We start from the raw sequence: 17,507 nt of genomic DNA, 5'->3' as shown, positions 1-17,507 counted from the left end.
TTTAAGATATGAGCATAATAATAACCTATTTAATAAGGTTGTTATAAGAATTAAGTTGAATATATATAAAGTATGTAAAAGACCATCTGGCTCATAGTCAGCACTCTTAAATGTTGGCTATTACACCAGTATTAACAATATCTTGCCAGGTATGTAACCACAATGGATACCCAAGTAGGAGTCCTGTGGCCTTTTGCATTTTTCCATTCTTACTTGCCATAATAAAAATAACTGCAGTGAATAAAATGAACACTGAACTTTGGAAGATAGCATGCTTAGAGAAATATCTGTTAAAAGGACCTTCATTACAATGTATTTCTAGGGAAGAAAGAGCATAAGGCAAGACAGAAGCTCTTAAAAAAAGTCTGTTTGGTTTAAGCAAATAAATAATATACCACATGACAGAAAATGAAATTTTCTTCTTCCCTCTCCCTTTCCCCCGTTCCTCCTCCTCCTTCCCTTCCTCCTCCTCCCCCACCCCCTCGCTGCCCTCCCCTTCCTCCTCCTCCCCCACCCCCTCACTGCCCTCCCCTTCCTCCTCCTCCCCCACCCCCTCGCTGCCCTCCCCTTCCTCCTCCTCCCCCACCCCCTCGCTGCCCTCCCCTTCCTCCTCCTCCTCCTCCTCCTCCTCCTCCTCCTTCTCCTTCTTCTTGTTCTTCCTACTCCTCCTTCTTCCTCCTCCTTCTTTCTTCTTCTTCTTGAGACAGGGTCTTGCTCTGTTCCCCAGGCTGGAGGTGGAGGGTGCAGTGGCACAATCACAGCTCACTGCAACCTGAAACTCCTGAGTTCATGAGGTCCTCCACTCTTAGCCTCCCAAGAGCTAGGACTACAGGCTACTCTTTTTGGTTTCTGTAGAAATCAGACTTTGCTGTCTTACCCACACTGGTCTCTAATTACTGGCTTCAAGCAATCCTTCCACCTAGGCCACCATGTGCAGCCAAAAATGAGATTTTAAATTCATTCTAGACTGTTTGTAGGTTGCAGAAATAAGTAAGCAGTTCTTGTTCTCAAGGAACCTACAGTCTAGCGATGAGAGAGTAAAAAGAAATGAACACAAACTGTCACTAAGGTTTTAGGAGAGAAACGTATCATATTTGGTGATACAGTCATGACATAGTTCATAAAGAGGTGGTATTTTAACTGGGTTGAAAAGGCTGGGTTGAATTTTGATAAACAGAGATAATTTATGTCATTTTATGCAAAGTTGCTAGCATATGCAAGAATCACAGTGGTCTAGAAATACAGTCCATTTTTTTTTAGAAAAGAGATTTTTGGTATGGATGGACCTTGTGAAAAATAATACATGTATGACAAGTAAAATCAGATTTGAAAGGCTTTGCATTCCAAGCTAAACAATTTGAATTTTCCAAGAAGATCTCTTGCAGAGAAAGTCTGTTAATGGGCAATTAAACAGTTAGTTTAGAAAAAATTCACCACCAGACTCTGAGCCCCTTGAGAACTGGGACTACGTCTATTCATCTTTGTATTCCCAGGATGTAGTTGACATGCTGTAAAAGAAAATGAAGGAAGTATATTATTCAAGAATAGGCAAGGTCATAAAATAACTCCAAAATCTCAGTGGCCTGCCATAACAATGCCTATTTTTCACTTACACTACATGACATCTAACATAGGTTGGCAGGGCTTTCTCTTCCACATAGTGACTTAAGGATCCAGGCTAAAAACTCGGACATCAGAAATGTCATGTTTATTCATACCTGATCTTTCTCTATAATGATTGGGAAGTGACATTTATCATGCTGCTCATTACTCTTCAAGAAAAGTTACTTGGATTCAAACAACTGCAAGTGGCCTAAAAATGTGAGTGTATGCATAGACTATTTGGTAAGCATTATTGCCTCTGTCACAATATATTATTCTGGTCATCTAAGATCTTGTTATGTTACTTTCTCCTTTGCACATAAAGACCTTCACTCACAAGTCTAGCATCCGAGTTGGAATGACTTGGAGGCTGGGCCCAGTTGGGTGTATTAAGCGTAGTGCTGGCTTGTAGCCTTTTTATGTAGCCTGGAGTTCTGACATCATGTCAGCTCCCAAGAGGAAGCATGCTGAGGGGGAATTTTCCAGATAGCCAGTGTTCTAGGAGAACAGTACACCAAGGAAGAAGCTACACATCTTCTGATCTAGCCTTGGAAGGAACACACAGGACTTTTTTTCCATTACAATAGTTATAAGTTAAGTTGATAAGGTCAGTCTGCATTCAAAAAGAGGGGAATATGATACCTATTGATGGGGAAGTGGCAAAGTCACATTACAGAAAATATATGGGAGAGGAGATAATGTGACCATTGCTGGAAAACACAAACTGTCACAGATGTTGAAATTGGTTATATTAATTTGATTTAGTTTTATATTATCTAGTATTTGGTTGCATATAATTCGTGATCTTAACACAACTGTACTTTACTTAAGAATCACTGGTACATTAGCTGGGCATGGTGGTGAGCGCCTGTAATCCCAGCTACTCGGGAGGATGAGGCAGAGAAATGCTTGAACCTGGCAGGCAGAGGTTGCAGTAAGCTGAGATTATGCCATCACACTCCAGCCTGGGCGACAGAGTGAGACTCTGTTAAAAAAAAAAAAAAAAAAATCACTGGTACATATGTAGGGTCTCTCTCACTGTTCCAATCACCTTTACCAATAGAGATATCACTGTTTTCTAGAAAACGCTGCTGTCACTGAGACTCAGATGCCTGTCTGATACTGCAGTTCAGCAACCCTTACATGCCAGCTATTACCATAGTTGCTTCTGACTCTGGGATTTGCAAGATGCTAATGGGGCCAGGTGCCCATCAATGGTACCTTGTATGAAGAAAATATGGTACATATATACCATGAAATACTACACATTTATAAAAAAGAATAAAATAATGTCAGCTGGGTGTGGTGGCTCATGCATGTAATCCCAGCACTTTGGGAGGCTGAGGCAGGTGGATCACGAGGTCAAGAGTTCAAGACAAGCCTGACCAACATGGTGAAACCCCGTCTCTACTAAAACTACAAAAATTGGCTGAGTGGGGTGGTGCACACCTGTAATCTCAGCTACTCAGGAGGCTGAGGCAGGAGAATCACTTGAATCTGGGAGGCAGAAGCTGCAGTGAGCCAAGATTGCACCACTGCACTCCAACCTGGGCAGCAGAGTGAAACTCTATATCAAAAAAAAAAAAAAAAAAAAAAAGAATAAAATAATGTCATTTGTGGATTTCTTATTTTTACTTCTCTTAAAGGAGAGTCATTGTATCACTCAAATTTGAAACTATTGCCAAATAGGATCCTAAATTCCGACCTCCCAGGGACCGTCTCAAACACCTGCTGGGCATCTCCATCAGAATGCCCCCATAACACTTCAATATCCACAAGTTTTACTGAACACTAGGAAATAACACAAACTTCTGGGACACCTTTTAGTAAATAAGGAGACCATAGTCCTTCCTAAAATCAGTAAGATAAAAGAGAGCTGGATTAGATATGGTAATGAAATAAAGGGAGATGTGGCATGATTTAGCAATGAACTAAGTTGCTAAAACAAGGGGTGGGGAGGGTGGAGGAAAAAATACTACAACGTCATACACTGAAGAAATAGTTACTAGTTTACTATGAACATGGAACTTCAATATGTATGGAGATTCAGAAAGGAATTTCTTTTGCCTTTTTTTCTTTTTTCCTCCAAATGAGATAGGAACATGAGATTAAAAGTAATTTAAGAAATACAAAAATTGGTCAATGTAACAACTTAGTAAGTTGGTGACATTAATGATGGATAACTAATCTTTTTTAGTAATAAGCATCATACATAAAAACATTTTTGTAATAAAAAGGTTATTACTTTGAAAATCTAAATCTAAGAAGCCTATACTCTTAACTTCCCAATGTTCAGCTTACATTTGACTAACTTAGTACTATTGCCTTGGGCTATTTTTATCTTCTTAATTATTTTCTTTGCACCAATCCAAATGTTTTCCACGTTTTTATATATTATATTCGAAAACACTATAATTTAAGATTCAATTTATGAGACTATAAATATCAAATTAATAGGAGATGCTTCTATGAGTAATTCCTAAAATAAGCTGTGCTCTTTCAAAAGGAATACAGTAAGTTTGAAAAAAAAAATAGGCTTCAGAGTCAACCTCAATTGAAATTCCAGCTCTGCAACTTCCTAGGCTGTTTAATCTAGGGCAAGTCACTTAACCCCTGAGCTTCCTTTTTCTATTAAAAATGAGGCTATCAACATCTATCATTTTTCAAGTTACTGTTAGGATTAGAGGCATCTAGAATAGTTCCTGGCTGGGCAGATATAAATGGTAGTAATAATTGTTGTTTTCATCATTATAAGTACAATGTAGTATACACAATTATATTATTGGTTTTCTGTCAATTATTGACTTGTTTAGAGGTTGTGATCAATAATATTTACAATTAAAATATTACTTAAAGTTAATAATATGTAAATATCTAGTGGCAATGTCCCTGTATTTTGTTTATTTCTTTATAAAATCTGTATGCAAAATTCATTGGGACATCTTGATTCTCTCACCTTATGGACAGTCTCAGGATAATATCATATTAAAAATAACTCTAAATACTCACAACTTCAACTCAAATGGATTGAAATGAAATATGTAATTTCAGTGATGCTTTCTTGGGATAAGAAGAGAAGGGTACATTACTTACAAACAAACCTTTTTAAAAACTTTCTTTAAATCTCTTGCCTCAAAATTTCCTTTTCTTTGGAAGCTGTCCTAACTGTTCCCTGCCAGGGCATGGGTCTGGCGGCTGTCACCTATCCCACAAATTCTATTATTCATGCTCTCATGTCCTTACCTAACACCCTGATTAGAGAAACAGTGAGACTCTTAAAGGTAGGTTGAGGAGAAATGTAGATACTTTTCTTGATAGATGTCTTTCCTCAACTAGTTGAAGAATCTCAAAGACAAGGCAAGGCTAATCATCACTGGAATGCTATCAAAATGTGTAGCACAATAAATGGCAGTTAAAAATAACAAATATTTTTCCTTTTTCTTATGTGGCACTAAGCCTATGAAAATCTTTTATATTAGAAGCATCTATTTTACCCATTACTTTTTCTTTTCTTTTCTTTCTTTTAGGCAATATTCTGGAGTCTGTCTTGGAGAATAAGGATGAAAGGGAGATACAACTGAAGTCTGTTAATTTTGACATTATTAATAGTTCTTAAAAATACTTGATAGGAAATTTGTCAAAAGGCTTTGGACAAAAAGACTTCTAAATCATCTTATGGACACCATTGATGTGACCTCTAGCTTCGATCATTTCTGCCAAATATAGCCTGTGTTTCACGACTGCACAGTCCTTCTGAGAGTTGGCTAGAAATCGTCATTGTCCCTGTCCCTAAACGTGAACATCAGCATGTTCTGCAGGACCCTAACCCCACTACCACAGGACACAAATTCTAAACCAATTTAATCCTTAACCTATTCAGCAGGATAAAGGTAGAGTTGCTTCAGTAATGCTGCTTTTTATTTATTTATTTATTTTGAGACAGAGTTTTCCTCTTGTTGCCTAGGCTGAAGTGCAGTAGTACAATCTTGGCTCACTGCAACCTCTGCCTCCCAGGTTCAAGCAGTTATCCTGCCTCAGCCTCCTCAGTAGCTGGGATTACAGGCATGCACCACCAGGCCTGGTTTTTGTATTTTTAGTAGAGATGGGCTTTCTCCATGTTGCTCAGCCTGGTCCCAAACTCCCGACCTCACGTGATCTGCCCGCCTTGGCCTCCCAAAGTGCTGGGATACAGGCATGAGCCACTGTGCCAGGCCAATAATACTGCTTTTTATTTGTATAGTATTTTCAGCATCTGAATGGTTTTTGCATTATTTTTCATATTTGATTTTTATACTAATCACAGAATTAACTGATAAAGAAACTGTGAGTCACAAAGGTAAGAGATCAACATAGCAAGTAAATGACAGCGACCTTAACTTGAACTCAGGAGTTCCACCTTCTACTTTAGGGCTTATTTTATCATACCTCATTCTCCCCTTCACCCTCTTAAAGAAATATATGTTATAGTCAAAACAAGGTCTTAGTCTCTAATGAATGTGAGAAACAGTCAAGTGTCAACTTTATGTGCTTTAAAGAGTAACATGCATATGGCACCCACAAAATAGGCTGATTTCAAAGAAACTACTTGCTCAGTAGTTAAGAAAGTGAAATACTTTGCCTGGATGAGATAGGGTTAGAGTTTCTAAGACTACAGACATCACTCACACAAGTTATTATTAAAGTCCCAACATCTAATATATTGTGAAATATAGTAGAATATGTTATATATAAACTTTAAAAACTGCAACTTAAAATATTAAATAATGGCAAAAGGACCTACGCATTCTTTTTCACTTCAGAAAAAATGAAATAAATTAATAATGATGATTGGAACTAATTAAATGAGCAAATGTGCTTTCATTTTAATAGCAATAATGTTAGCAAATACATATAATTTATTACTATCTTAAGCGCTTTACATATATTAACTCTTAATCCTCCCAATAACTTTATAAGGTATGATTACCCCATACATGGATATTTCCATTTTAAAGATGAAAAAACTGAGGCATTGAGAGAGTAACATGTACAGTGTTAAAAGCAAGTAAGAAACAGAGGTGAAATTTAAAGACCAGTTCTCTGGCTCCAGTCTGAGCTCTTAACCACTATGTTAGTATAATCCCTCTCAAAGTATTCTATCTTTTACATATATCAAATGTGAAAAGTTCCAGGAGTATAACACATTTCTAAATCAAAGAAAAGGGAAATGACATGTTATGAAATTGGAGAGCTGTAAAAAACACCTCTAAGTAATAACATCACTTCTTGTTCTCAGTTTTTACATTTGGCTGAGAATTCAGGTGAAAAACATAACAACGTATATTTAAGTTCACAAACACCACCACAGATGGGAATTAAGTACTGAAATTTTACCAAAGTTGTAGAAGAAAGGGCGTTTAATAAAAATCTCCCTACTAGAATATCAATTTTACCTGCTATATCACCAAAATATTTTTGTGCTCCAGTGAATATATACATGATTCATTGCTCGGCAGAATGTCCCGGTCTATTGTTACAAAGTAATGCTTTGTTGGAAAGCTTCTATACTCGCTGTATGTCAATAAAAAAGTCACTGTAGTTCACAAGAAAGGGATTCTTCCAGGAAAGAAAATGATGAGAATATATCAGGAGCACAATGAACCTGAACATAGAATGTCAGTTACAAAGAAAAAAAGATACATGTTCTAAAGTTGGCATTTACCTTATGATAAGTCATACAAATTTATTACAGTTGCAATGAAATATCACAGTAATGTGATCTCAATAAGAGGAATCTAGTATTTCTATATCTAGATATACTCTAACTCTAGTATGAATTATGTTAATGGGTTTTATCTGTTATATTCCCATTTATAACTATTACGTATCCTTCAGAAAGCTATCATGCTCTGTCAGAAAAATGAGTAAAAAAGTAAAAATTCAGATTTTCAATGATATGTCATATACATTGTTAAATTTGTTTAGGATAAATTTCTCAAGTCTTGGGGTAGTAGTCCAGTTTAACTAAATTTGCTAAGGCCTTTTATTTATTTGACAGAATCAAAAAATAAATTGTACAGGAAAACAATATGGTATTAGAGGTTTATAAGTAATCATTTGGAAAACATTTTATGTGAACCAAAGGTAGAAAGCCCTCTTCTTTCTAGAATAGAAACACTTTTTTCTGGATCTAGTTCTGTGAACCTTAAAATAATTTAATATCAAGAAATCAGTATATCTGTGGGGAATAATAAAATTTAGTTTTAAAAATCCTTGATCCTGAAAAGACTAACTAATCATATAACCATCTGGTCAAATCTCAATTACACAAACAAGTTTTTTAATTTATTAATAAGTCAGAAGAGAAGCACTGATGAGAGTAGCAAAAGTAGTGAATTCTGTTGAACATACATGATATAAAAAGGTTAAAGTTAAATGCTTGGTGAATTGTTTAAGACACGAATGTAAAAGACTTTTGTAATCCTAGAAGAAAAATCAGGCATTTTAATATACCACTGACATTGAAACTGAACACAGACCTGAGTCACACAATTTGAGACTGTCAATCTGGTCACTGGAGGTTGCAGATGTTATGAAAATCAGAAGATTTCATTTTGAAATAATGGTTTACAGACATGCTAGTTAAATTTAATATTAATTCTCCATCAAGATTAAATCCTGCTGAAGGAAATCATAAAGATTAAATGCAAAGCTAACCAGGTAAACAAAAATTTTAAATGCTTTATGATTGCTAAAAAATTATTAATAGAATATTATGAACAATTTCAGGTATCGGTGGTAAGACAAAGCATATAACTAATTTTTGATATTAGATGAAACAAGATCAAGCAGGAAAATAATTCTCCATTCAGGTATTTTGAAGTTAATAAAAGGACTATTGACCAAGGGGGTGGACAGGCATAGGAAATTTACAAGGTATAATTCAGTATGTAGGGATTAGCAAGCACTGGAGAGTCACACAACCCCTAAGCTTGGAGAATTAAGAGGAACAAGTGGTTACCAAGAAATTGAAACCAAGAGAGTCATGTATAAAGGCCCCTAGTCAGAATCCATGACTTTGAATGGTGGGTATGGCCAACAGCAATCCCTCCTGTATTTGTAGGTGAATGCTGCTCCTCCCATTAAGTCTCACTTCCATCCCTTGAAAATAAGTTGATTCATTACTTGGTTTGTCTGATAACATGCAGTGGATGGTCTGGGCACGGTGGCTCATACCTGTAATCCCAGCACTTTGGGAGGCAGAGGCTGGCTGACTGATTGAGCCCAGGGGTTTGAGACAAGCCTGGGCAACACAATAAGACCCTGCCTCTACCAAAAAAAAAAAAAAAAAAAAAAAAAAAATCAAAAAATTAGCTGGGCATGTTAGTACATACCTGTATTTTACTGGGGAGGCTACTGGGGAGGCTGAAGTAGGAGGAACACTTGAGCCCCCAGAAGGTTAGGCTGCACTTAGCCATGATTACACCACTGCACTCCAGCCTGGGTGACAGAGCAAGACCCTGTCTCAATGGAAAAAAAAGAAAAAAAAAGATGTACTGGATGTAATGTTGTAGATGTAATGCTGGACCAGTTTCAGGCCTAGTCCTTAAGAGGTCTAGAAACTTGTACTTTCCTTGTCTTGAACCCCTGAGCAATGATGCAGTCATTCAAATATAATGTACGGAGAAAAGATCAGCTACCCTGAACTGTTCTAGCTACTCCAACAGAGATGTAAGACAGGTTCTGATTTCAGCTGACCTCCCAGTTCAATGTAATCGCATAAGCCAACACAACACGGAAAAGAGGAACTACTCAGACTGCCTATCAATGCAGAAAACACGTAGAATTGTGAGAAAGAATAAATTATTGTTGTTTTAACCCAATACATTTTGAGATGGTTCATTACACCACAATAGGTAACTGATATACTTTGGGTTGTACAGCACAGTCAGCCTTTGAGAACTTGCTAGAAGGGAGTTGGAGACATAATATCCTGATCTCATATTCCATACCAAACCTACTGGAAGAAAAAGTGGAAGGCAGGCCATTGGCATAGTAACTAGTCAGCTTCCAGGGCAGAGAGCAGGGTAGACAGGGGTGAAGAGTGGACCTGAAGGGGCACACAGAATATACCTAGCACACTACCAAAATGTACACCTGGACTTCATATGAAAGCTGTACTATTCACCTATAGTCATCCATAGTCCTTAAACTGCATGTATTTGAGATATTGTTCAAAATATGAGCACTGTACTTTCCTTTAGATCCTATGGCAAAATTATTTGACTGTATTTAGTGTTAGCAAATTCTTTTACCCTTTAAAAGTGGATGTAAGTATTGCAAATAAGTAAAAGTTCCACAGACTATTTTGTGAACAGGGTCAATGGTCATTCTAGATGAGTGCTGTTCAATGGAACTTTTTGCTCTATGTTTATGATGCTTAATATCAAGAGGTAAAATATCAAATATTTCCTGGGCCTACTGAACATTTGACATGATGCTAGTATTAAATTGTATTTAAGTTCCACTAACTAAAAATTAAATAGCTATATTTTGCTAGTGGCTGTCATATTGGACAGCTCAGATCTAGACATTTTTTGGAGAAAAAACATGAGGCATAGCTATAGCAGTGAGGCTAATTTCTTTATGTATTTTGCCAATTACCCCTGAAGGTAGTTCCGAATAATTTTGAACTATACTTTAATTACAAAAGTATAGAGTTGTATAATTGCAGAAATAAAGCTTTCCCAAGCAACCAAGCCAACTCTCAATAAACTATAGTAATGGGAGTTAAGGAAGCCATGAATAATCCAAGCACAGAGTAAAAGCATAAACAAACACATAAAAGCAACAACAAACTAGAAAAAACAAGATACACAATGAATTGAATATAAACTTTATCAGTTAATCATAATGTCCGATATTTAGACAGTGTAAGTCAGTGCTTTTCGAACCCTGGATGAGCTTTAAAATCCTCTGGAAGTTTCTTTTAAAATTGTATATTCCTATACCAGAATTTCTGAAGATAAGGCTTAAGACTCTACATTTTTGTCAGTGAAACATTTTACAGCTCTTTCCACTTTTTCATAGGTGTCCTCTGAATTTCATTATGTCTTAGAACATCTAACCTTTATTTATATTTATCACAATCAAATTACCATACTGATGTTATTTTCATAAACTTTTTCACCCTGAAACCTAAGCGAACAAACAAAACCAAAAACTGCTAAACAGAAGATGCCTCAAAGTTACGATTCATTTAAGAATCCTTAATATTTGATAAGTCTGATAGACCAGTGAGGAGCAGGTACCATTTTCTGAACAAAAATATACAGGAGACACAACTTACTGAAATTGAGTCCTAGTCATAGGGTGGGGCTGCTTTGGTCCAAAGTCTGCTTTATTCAGGTGAATCTCTCTAGATATGACTTTTCATGGGTTGCCCTGGATGAGCAACAGTGCTCAACCTATGACTCAAGGGGAGTCACAAGTTATGCTTTTGCTTGATTTCTAATATTTATTTAGTAATTCTCAAATATGTATGGTGAGGAAAGAAAATTTCCAAATTGCAGTAGATTTAAATTGGTGTCCATTTTTTTAATCAGAAGTTTTCACTGATTCTCAGTAGCTTTTTCATGGATTTCTTCTTCTTCATCATCCTCATCTGCCTCTTCTTCCCTCCCCTCTTCTTCCTTATACATTTTTCCCAAACATTGGTGCATATAATTACCTACATAGGTTTGTATTCTTTCAAATGCCAAAAGAGTACTGACTGAAAGTCATGAGATGATATCCTAGTCTTGGTTAATTATTATTATTTTTTTGGATCATATTGGGTTAAGTCACTTACCTTCTTTGTGCCCGTTTTTTTTTCCCTAGGAAAGTGAGGAGTTTGTATTAGTGATCTTTAAATATCTTCATAGCTTTAATAATCAACAACTCTGTTATATATTTCTATTAAAAATAGTGCCTAAATCCTTCTCCCCATCTCCTCTCTCCCAACCTACATCAGCAATCTTTATCTTCCTAATTACTTTTATTTTAATGCTGGCCACAACAACAAACACATTGCCTCTTCTATTGAACTACATTCTCCGGATTAATGAGAAACCATTAGATGTATTCCCATCTGGTCTTCAGTTTCAATGGCCAAATGACAGGTAGTTCAAACATTTCTGGGATAATGTTCCTATGTTGAACCAATTTATCTGTGGCTTTAAAATTAAATAAATACAAATTCAGAATTTAATATCAAATGACATAGATTTTTAAGTACAGAAACAGTTAAGAAGTGGAATAGCTTGACACAAGGCAAGGTGACCCTGATCCTGTAGACTTCACCACTGGATAAAATTACAGTTAAGTAAATTTAAAAGTAAGCATTAAAAGAAATACTTACAAATGATTTGGATTCTAATTCCAGGAATGAAAATGAGAAAAAAAATATTGATTTTTTTCTATAGCTAAAAAATAAACTTTGAAATGTGAAGGGAGCAGAGTCTTAAATTATTTCTATGATAATTTTCATCTACTGGAAAGTGATTACAAAACTTGATGATAAAAATAGACTAACTTGAAAAATGTATAACTATTTTATATCTGAATTTTATTTTATTGCAAAAGACTCAATTGTTTCAAAGTGGTGTGCTTATTTATACAGTGATAAGGCATATATTTAACAAGCAAAATACTGACTCATCTCGAACAAAGTATTTTCTTTTCATATATGTATTATTCATAGCAAATTAAAAATAGAAATTATCAAAAGCCTACATATATCCTCGTAAACTATTACTGCTCATATCTAATAGCACAGTAAGAAAGAATACATTTGGGATTCATAATGGTGTCATGGTTTAATGCCTTTCTTTGCCATGCTTTTGCTTTAGTGAAGCTGTTCCTGCTTTTAAAACACAAGTTCAGAATATCTGACTCTGCCATAGAGAACACAGCATAATGCTCACTGTGAGCCTTCCTATAGATTGGTACAGGGAATTAGTAAGTTCTGGAGAAGCCAGCCACAGAAGCTGTGGAGAACATCTCCTTGGTGGAGAACACTGGCAAAGGGCCCAGGCAGGTAGTCTCAGTGAGAACAAGAATCGAGGAAGGATACTATTGTAGGAAGTCTGGCTTTAGGTGAGAGTATGGGGGGAGAGACCATTCAGGATGAAACTCAGGTAGTGGGAGCTGTGGAAAATGGCATAGGTCAAGCAGTGGGATTTGCCAGTGAACCAAGGCAGGTGCTAGAATTCCAAGTAAACATCTTTGGCTACATCAGAGTAATATAAAGCAGTAACAGGGCATATAGATTCATGGGGCCACTGTGCTAAAAGTATTTTCAGAACCAGAAAACTCATGGCCATATTCAGTTTTAGAGGAACCATAATCCTAAAGCAGATGTATCTCAGCAGGTCCAGTTTGTGTGTACACAAACCAATGCAAATATTTAGCATCTATCCACAATTTGGACTGTATCACTCACTCACTATTTTATTCATTTATGTCATCCTTTTACAAGCAGAATAAAAGATAGCATATGTTATATCTACCTTGATAGCATGCTTATAAATCATAATTCCTACAGCTGTTCTAGGCATAAAAACAGGTACCACATATTCTTTTAATGCATTTAAGATATATAAACAAATATAGCCTACTACATATACACGAATATTACACTTAAAGTATAGAAAAATGTTGCAAATTGCTGAGATTATAATATATATACTAAGGGTCTAGTGTATGAGCTTTCAAGTTCAAGAAACCCAGATTTGAATCCATGTTTTGCCTAATTACCATCTTGTGAGCCTATCAAGTTATCTGAATTCTTTGAAACTCAGTTTACTCACTGGATAAGTGGAAATAATAATTCATAGTATTGCATAGATTAAATAATATAGTGTGTATTGAGTACTTAACACAGGACTCGGCATATACTAACAAGTTACAAAGAGACAACCAGTTTTTAAAAATACACTAATTTTAATTTATATAACAATTAAAACTTGAAAAACTGTTCAGAAGAGATAACACTATATATTTCATCACTCGATAGTTTTCATGTTTAATATTATTTACTTTAAATGCTAATAAAAAGTAATTTTTAGCAGCAGATGTCAAGAATATATCAACTATTTCCTTTTTCCCTTAAATACTTTGAACATATGAATTTTAAAGTTTATATAAGATCAATTATATAAACTTTAAAATAATAAAAATTAATATGATTTTAAATAAAACTTTTATATTTGGAGCATCATTTTTTATAATATATGAAAATCAATTTGCCATCAGGTTAATAATTCTTCCTTTGGAATGATTAGATAGGTGGAATTTGTCTTCTATCATTAAAAAGTAATTATTTTAAATGTATTTTGAAATTCTATTATGAAGCCTATCATCTAAATTCATAAATCAGATGTTATTGCCAACTAAGCATTTTACCAAAAATTCTCAGAAGATAAAATACCTTGTAAAAAATATTCGGTAAGTTTTGGAAAGAAAGTGTGACAAAATGGCTACAGCTGACTGGTCAAAGAGTACACACCTGACTACCACAACATAATTAGATAAAATTTAATTTTAATTCAGTCATAGTCAAGCTCCACAGCATACGTCATGAATTTTTATTATAGAATCTAGCTTACTTATGATCTTAAGTTTGAAATTTTAGTACAACAGAAAAACGTGGCTGGTATATAGTCTAATCTAATGTAAACAGACTCAAGTCTTGAAATAGAATCAACCAATAAAAAAGAACAGAGGAGATATAGGATCACAAAAACAAAAGTTTCTGTGCATAATCATCGTATGACTGGAATTTACACATTGAGGGAGTTATTATCACATATCATAGTGATATCACCATAGAAATAATGTAGATTCTTTAATTTGTATTTTTTAAATTTAACCTTATTGATATAACTCATTTCTCTGATTTATCATTTTCCGTTTTCATTTAGTGTATATCAGGAGAACATTTAAATGGCAGTTAGTACTAATTCTGTTAAAACTGTTATTTAATGTCCAAAACGGATCATTCAAAAACACTTCTACAGATAAAATACCTAAAGGACATATGTTTGACAGTTTTTGAAGGTAGGATATAATGCGAATGTTGGCTGAGGATCTTGGAAGAGTTCTGAGGTAAATTAACTATTTTATTTTCGCAAGCTATTATTCCTTTTTCCTAAACCTAAAATAAAAAAGATTCCAGTATTAGCTAGGTAATGTCTTAGATGCTGAGCATACAAAAAAATATATAGCCTTTTCCTTTTTACGTTTCAAGCTAGTAAGAAAGAACAATATACATGGGTAATAATGATGTTGCTCCGATCCTACCTTCCCATAAATCTAAATCTATTGATTATTCTCATTTCCCCATACCTTTAATCCACTCCCCACTGCATGTTTCTACCAGCATTTAAACCACTTGCAGATACCGCCATTAACATACATAGAAGTATACATAGTGATAATTGCACTTACATATGTAAAGGCATGCCTACATGCAATCCATGTCCCTGAGCCACTACCATATTCACCAAAATTACAAACCTTTCTCCTTTCTTTCAGTGAAAAAAATACTTGTAAGAGTTATTTATACTCACACTACTTTCTCATCTCTTCTCTCATTTAGGCTTTCTTCCCCACCTCACCATGGAAACTGTCTTAGTCAAGGTTTCTTTGTCAACTTGTTCATTTCCTTCTCTGAGCCATTCTCAGACACCTCACTTATGTGTCATCCTAAAGCATTCTTAAAATATCCTTGCCTTAGCATATGATACAATGATATTTTGACTTATTGCCCCATGCTTCATCTTATCTCCTTTGCTTTAATGGTCAGCTTATGTTGATACCTTCTAAAACCATATTACCAATCCTCATCTCTCTCATAAAACTCAAGCCCACTTATCTATATAATAAGTAGACAGCTCCACTTAGATTTACCTATTGCCACCTTCATGGTTTTTCCTCCTAAACTTGCTCACAGTCCACCTTCTCTATTTTGCTGACTATCACTACCAGCCAACTGGTCATCTCGTCATAAACCTCGAGATTTAGCTTTGAAATCTCCCATTGTCTGTAGGAGTAGGGATTCACACTCCATAAATACCAGCAAATTACCCTGTCTTGTAGGTGCTATCTGTAAAATCTCTCTGAAATTTGATCACTTTTCTTCTTCCCTACCAGGTAAAGACACATTGGTTCAGCTCCCATCATGGCCATACATCCAGTCTCCCTTCCTCCATTCTTATTCTCCTCTTACCCACACTCTACCACTAATCAGAACAACATTTCCAAAGTTACAACCTGTTCATTTCATGCTTCTTGCTTCAGTGGATCCTCATCCTTAGAGTAAAGGTAAACTTCTTAGCACAGTTTATGATGTCCTTTATAATCTGACCCATCATTATTCTCCAGACTGATCTCTTGACACACCCTCACTCAATCATAAACCCGTCATGTGTTACCTTTCATTATTCCAATGCACCATGTCTTCATTTTTCTGTTTTGTAAGTATGTTTTTCTAGAGCTGGAATACTCCCTTCTCACCATCAGCCCTCTCTGCAAATCTAATTCTTACTCACCTTTCTGGTCTCAGCTTAAATTTCACATTCTTTGAGACTATGTCTCCAATGATTATGCGTAAGTTAGGAATGTTTTTTATGAGGTTCCATAGCACTATATACTTTTGTATGTATATGACTCATTACATTAAATAATTGCCTATCTCAGTAGCATATAACTGCCTAACTAATACTGGCATAACTTAAATGGATATATTTTCCATGTGGGCCCAGGAGACTGCCTGGCACTTAGTGGATGCACAATAATTATATGTTGAATGAGGTAATAAACAAATGAATAAAGGATCTATATGCACAATACCATGGGAACAACAAGCAGAGAATTAACTGTGCCTGGGGATTATATCAGTCACCGTCCTAAGAGGAAAGAGATGACACATTCAAATTAGGATAATTTGAGGAAGGTTCATAAAAGGATTATTTACAAAGGTGTGGGCAGAGTGCAGGGAAACAACATTGGGTTGTATAAAACCCTTCACAAGCCAAAAAGAGAAAAGGAGGGAGAGGTTATTAGAAGCCAGAGGAGAAAGTTGTGTAGAGATGTTGATGTTTTTGGCTGTGTACCCACCCAAATCTCATCTTGAAGTGTAGTTCCCATAATCCCCAGGTGTGGTGGGAGAGACCCAGAAGAAAGTAATTAAATCATGGGAGTGGTTTCCCCCATGTTATTCGCCTAATAGTGAGTATGTTCTCATGAGAGCTTATGGTTTTATAAGGGGCTTCCCCCTTGGCACAGCTCTCATTCTTCTCCTTGCTGCCACCATATGAAGAAGGACATGTTTGCTTTCCCTTCTGCCATGATTGTAAGTTTCCTGAGACCTCCACAGCCATGCTGTCCTGTGTCAATTAAACCTCTTTCCTTTACAAATTACCCAGTCTTGAGTATGTCTTTACTAGCAGCATGAGAATGGACTAATACAGACAGCTACCTTGAGAAAAACTCTGACCTTACTGCAAAGAACACAGCCAGCTTAAGGCAACCCCAAAGGGAAGAGGCAGAGGGCAGAAATACCCTTACCTCAGTAATGTGGTTTAGGCTCCAAGTTGGTGCCTTAATTGATATCCTCCCAACCAGACAGGGAGGATATACCCCCTGGTACTCTCCCTCCTTCAGTAAGAATGCTGCTAATTTGAAGCAAACTGCTTAACAGTTTATCAAATTATTCCTATCATTTAGAAAAGGTTGAAACTTCCAAGACTCATTATTATCCATAGAAGAAGGATACTAATAGAATAGTCTATTTTCATGCATTCAACAAGTATAACAAATTCTACATACATATATCTGTCTACTTTGGGTAAGAGACTCCTAAATACAAAAATCTGCTCTTTCCT

At 35.7% G+C, this 17,507-nt stretch overlaps 1 protein-coding gene across 4 annotated transcripts in view; it reads right to left on the bottom strand.

Annotated features, from left to right (window-relative positions):
- Window positions 1-17,507, bottom strand: part of ATRNL1 (attractin like 1) — an 811,767-nt gene that overhangs the window by 271,559 nt on the left and 522,701 nt on the right. Inside the window, exon 27 of one of the 4 annotated variants that reach the window (XM_074382947.1) lies at window positions 11,409-11,456. The exons of the other annotated variants lie outside the window; for them this stretch is intronic. Coding sequence (XP_074239048.1) covers window positions 11,424-11,456 — 33 coding nt within the window. The 3' untranslated portion in view covers window positions 11,409-11,423. Of the gene's footprint in view, window positions 1-11,408; window positions 11,457-17,507 lie in introns of those variants that run through there. 4 annotated transcript variants of the gene reach the window in all.

This window comes from Saimiri boliviensis, chromosome 12, assembly GCF_048565385.1.
Source record: "Saimiri boliviensis isolate mSaiBol1 chromosome 12, mSaiBol1.pri, whole genome shotgun sequence".
Classification (NCBI taxonomy): domain Eukaryota; kingdom Metazoa; phylum Chordata; class Mammalia; order Primates; family Cebidae; genus Saimiri; species Saimiri boliviensis.
The sequence above is the reverse complement of the archived record's forward strand: the minus strand, read 5'-3'. Positions and strand labels throughout refer to the sequence as shown.